Genomic DNA, 4,569 nt, shown 5'->3' with positions numbered 1-4,569 from the left:
CCCTTCGAAGCTAAGTATATATATTTGTCTGTGTTTAAGTGTGTTTGTAGAACAGAAGTTAGGGCAACAATGGTTGCTGCTATAGATACTGGCAACGTTTTGTATAAAAGCTTAATCTTGTTTATGATACAGAGAAAGCATTTAGCATATAAATGCATGCGTACAAACAACTATGATTTCCTTAAAATAAGTTAAAAAAGACACACACCAACTGTGTCTGGTTTAACAAAATCTTTGTCTTACATTGGATTCACATTCAACGTGATGATGGAATGTTGATCCAAACACTGTTAATCAGAAGTTTACGGACACATACCGAATAATGGATTGGTTTTGTGAATGTAGTGTAACATTTTGCTCTGAAATGGATTATGAACCACCATTCCTTGAGGCCTACAAGAGCCTTGTGCAGAAAGACGTAGGGGATTCAAGGAACAATAACGACTACTGCAGCTCTACAGTGGAGAGATGTGATATACCTTTGATCGACCTTGGAAGGTTAAGTGTTGAGAGAGAGGAATGCATGAGAGAAATTGCAGAAGCTGCAAGAGAATGGGGTTTCTTTCAAGTTGTGAATCATGGTATTCCACAGGAGCTTCTCAAGAGCATGCAGATTGAACAAAAGAAAGTGTTCTATCAACCTTTTGTGAACAAGTCAACACAGCAAGTTATTTTCTCTACCTTATCTGCCAAAGCTTATAGGTGGGGGAATCCTTTTGCCACCAATCTCAGACAACTGTCATGGTCAGAAGCCTTTCACTTTTATGTCACTGACGTCTCAAGGATGGACCAACACCAAACTCTCAGGTATACTCTTGTTATTAATATTTAGTCTTAACGCAGAATATATATATATATATATATATATATATATATATATATATATATATATATATATATATATATATATATATATATATATATATATATATATATATAAAAGATGAAATTTGTACTAACTTATATATCGTAAAATCATTTTATCTCTAGTTGATATAAGAATTTCAACGATATCACCCAATTATTAACTATTTTATTTACCATTTGATCCCTTTATACGTATTGAATTTACACCTTAGCTTGCTTCTTCTGGAGTACGTAGGAATAGATGTTTTTAACTTATTACAACTAAGAGACAGCACTCGTACAATAGAGTGGGTTCCCCTAGAACCTAACTCATGACCATACATCTTCATTTTCTTCGCAAGCTTTCTAAAGCCAGACAAATCAAGTCACGTCAACTTCTTTTACATTGACATTTATAACAATGCCTAATAAAAGAAAAAAGAAAAGTGTTTCTAAAAATGTTGTAAACAAGGAGTAATGTGGGATAGTTACAGACTAATGATTCTCCATTTAGTCTATTTGGTCGAGAAGAAATGGACAAATTTTCAAGCACGAGTCTCAATATATTTTAAAATCAATATATATATCGAATTTAATTCTATTAACAATAATATGGGAATATATTTAGTGGTGTTTATGTCTTTATAGTTAAAAGTGCCTTATCATATCCTTATTTGTCAACAAGAAAATAGTTTCCCTGAATAACGTTTTCTTTGAGCTCACAATATAACAACTTCAGAGATATGAAGAAATAAGCAAATTATTATCAGTCATATGCTATATTTTGTTTTTTATGAAATTTCTCTACTAATTTATCTAGTATTATTTTTTTATACAAATTATTTAAATAAAAACATGAATATATATATATATATATATATATATATAATATCTTATAAAAAAAATACATTATATATTTATTTAGTAATAAATAATAATATTAATAAAAAGTTAAATATATTTTTTTTATCTCAAAACTATAAAACAATTTTGATTTTCATCTTTATCTTAAACTTTGATTTTATTAGTTTCTTATACTTAACAAATGCATGAATGTGATTCTTTTTGTCCAACAATGTTAAGTATTTTTTCATTTAACAAACAAGAAATCACGTTGTATGCAGGTTAAATGTTCCCTTCTTATTAACATTTTAAAAGATCGGAGTAATTCATTGTTTGTCATGTCAGAAAACAACATGTGACACCATTAGAAAAAGAGGATTACATCCATGCATTCTTTAAGTATAGGAACTTAACAAAATCAAAATTTGACAAAAATCAAAGTTACATTATTGTTTAAGGACAAAAAATAATTAACTTCAGAAAAAAAAATCATTAAAGCATTTAAATTTATTCTTACTGCAACTAGAATGTGACTTGAATTCAGTTCTAGACAGTTCATATATGTTTCAAACAAGAAGTATGAGTATTCTATTCACACTAGTTTCTTCAAATACATTCATGGCAAGCATGTTGTTCATCTGGTAATAAAGCATTCCTTAATAAACACTGAATGACATGCATATACTTTCATGTGCCTTCATTGTGTGTTTTGACATAAACTGAAAAAGGAGTAATTTTGTTTTCTTAACTTAGATCAAGCCTTGAAGGTTTTGCAACACGAATGTTCTCCCTTGCACAGAGCTTGTCTGAAATACTAGCCTGCAAATTGAATGCGAAATCGAACTATTTTCGAGAGCATTGCTGGCCAAAGAGTTCATTCATTCGACTGAATCGATATCCTCCATGCCCTGTATCAAAGATGCATGGCTTGATACCTCACTGTGACACTAGTTTTCTCACCATCGTACATCAAGACCATGTTGGGGGATTGCAATTGATGAAAGATGGACAATGGGTAGGTGTTAAGCCTAATCCACATGCTCTGGTCGTTAACATCGGTGACTTGTTTCAGGTGAAATCTCATTACTCTTTCTAGAATAATGTTATAAAGTATTCACACTATCTTTTTATTTTTAAGTCTCACATCGATTAAAGATAAAACAATTTCATTATATATAAATGAGGTACATACCTCATCTTACACGCTGATATTATGAAATTGAATTAGGTTTAAATTTCATTTCTAATAAAATGGAATGATTAAATAAAAAAAATGTTATAATGAGAATTTACTATCTATTCTCACAATTATATGCTCAATTTAGGGCAAAAATTTGTTGAGCTGTTTTCAGAAGGACAATAATGACTTTGGAGGACTTGCTTAGTATACATATATAAATAATGTCCAACATGGATGTCTTCATTTTCAATTACCACTCCATCATGCTAAAAGTTAAAACCCACCAACTTTTCAACGAATCTGAATGGACAAAAAGGGTTGAAAATGTGATCATCAATCCAATAGAAATTATTAGACGGCTAGAATGAATACGTCTGAAATAATTAACAAAGACAAAATTTCCAACATGCATCAATTGTTTCAACTTTTTGTGGGCTCCAATAAAAAGCACATCACCCGTGTCTGTCTATAAAAAGTATGTTATAATTAGCACATTCACATAAAAGAATAGAAAAATATAAATAAAAGTACATAAAAAATTTAACATGTTCAGCACTTAAGACTTACCTCCACAAGTAGTCAATCAAAATTGCAAATTTTTTAATGATACATAACTATCTAAGTCCCTCATACACTCAAGAGACCTATTGGGTTGCGATGACAATTCTAAAAGCAACTATTTACTTTTATAATATTTTCTGTTGTTCTCTTCTTCAAATTACTCGGTGTGGAACTTTGATGAATATTCACTTTAGAACCAACATTAACATACCCTCAATAATTTGTCGTTTTTCTATATTATATGGTTGACTAAAGCTAGGTCTTGGAAGAGCTTCTAAACTTTAACTTGTGCGTTATAATGTGCAGGCATGGAGCAATGGTGTTTATAAAAGCATAAAACACAGAGTTGTTGCTGCAGAGAATGCTGAGAGGTTTTCTATGGCATTTTTCTATTGTCCCATGGAGGAAGCAATTATAAAAAGCCACATGAAGCCAGCTATGTACAAAAAATTCACTTTTAAGGAGTATAAAGAACAGTCTGAGAAAGATGTTAAGCAAACTGGGGGGAAAGTGGGGCTCTCCAGATTTCTTCTATAGGAGAAAGTAAATATATATATATATATATATATATATATATATATATATATATATATATATGTGTATAGTCAAAATTATATTGTTCATCAATATTTCCTTAAATAAAATGAGCACTTTCTGCAATAAAGATGTACTAATAACTAATAATATAATATAAAGTGCATAACTTTCTCACTATTTTTAATTTTTTTGTATATTTTTCTAATAATACGAAGAGGCTCGTATTAATTCTTTTTAAAATTTTAACAATCAGATTTTTTACGATGGTTAAAATAGGTATTTTATCATAGCTTTTTATCTGTCGTTGAAATAATCATTGTTTAAAGTTTGGGGAAAACAACGCAGCTAGTTTACCGTGTCAATTTTCATAAAAATTACGACGGTTTCCAAACTCGTCGTTATAAGCTATTTAAAGCTTCGAAAAATTAGATTCACAAAATTACGACAATTAATGCACTAATCGTCATTATAATATATATATTAGCGAACGCGCATGTGTTGTAATTATATTTGTGTATTTGTATTTTTTAATTTTCAAAAAATTTAACTTAAGATCAATAACAAATCTATAATTAATTTTTAAAATAATTATTAAATGTAAA

At 29.6% G+C, this 4,569-nt stretch overlaps 1 protein-coding gene across 1 annotated transcript; it reads left to right on the top strand.

Annotated features, from left to right (window-relative positions):
* The first annotated feature begins 349 nt into the window (after positions 1-349).
* LOC114186284 (gibberellin 2-beta-dioxygenase 8-like) lies at positions 350-3,967 on the top strand. Its single transcript, XM_028074341.2, has 3 exons — positions 350-807; positions 2,443-2,761; positions 3,737-3,967. Exons 1-3 carry the CDS (start codon positions 365-367, stop codon positions 3,965-3,967), a joined length of 993 nt encoding a protein of 330 aa, XP_027930142.1. The 5' UTR covers positions 350-364.
* The last annotated feature ends 602 nt before the right edge of the window (positions 3,968-4,569 follow it).

Source organism: Vigna unguiculata, chromosome 5 (genome assembly GCF_037176805.1).
Source record: "Vigna unguiculata cultivar grain cowpea cultivar isolate G323 ecotype 2 chromosome 5, ASM3717680v1, whole genome shotgun sequence".
Classification (NCBI taxonomy): Eukaryota; Viridiplantae; Streptophyta; class Magnoliopsida; order Fabales; family Fabaceae; genus Vigna; species Vigna unguiculata.
This window is presented reverse-complemented; position numbering and strand designations above follow the sequence as displayed.

Excerpts from the sequence above, each read along its gene's own strand:
- LOC114186284 (XM_028074341.2), top strand. The coding sequence starts at position 365 with ATGGATTATGAACCACCATTCCTTGAGGCCTACAAGAGCCTTGTGCAG. Across the intron at positions 808-2,442 it reads GACCAACACCAAACTCTCAG|ATCAAGCCTTGAAGGTTTTG; the intron begins GTATACTCTTGT and ends TTCTTAACTTAG. Across the intron at positions 2,762-3,736 it reads ACATCGGTGACTTGTTTCAG|GCATGGAGCAATGGTGTTTA; the intron begins GTGAAATCTCAT and ends TATAATGTGCAG.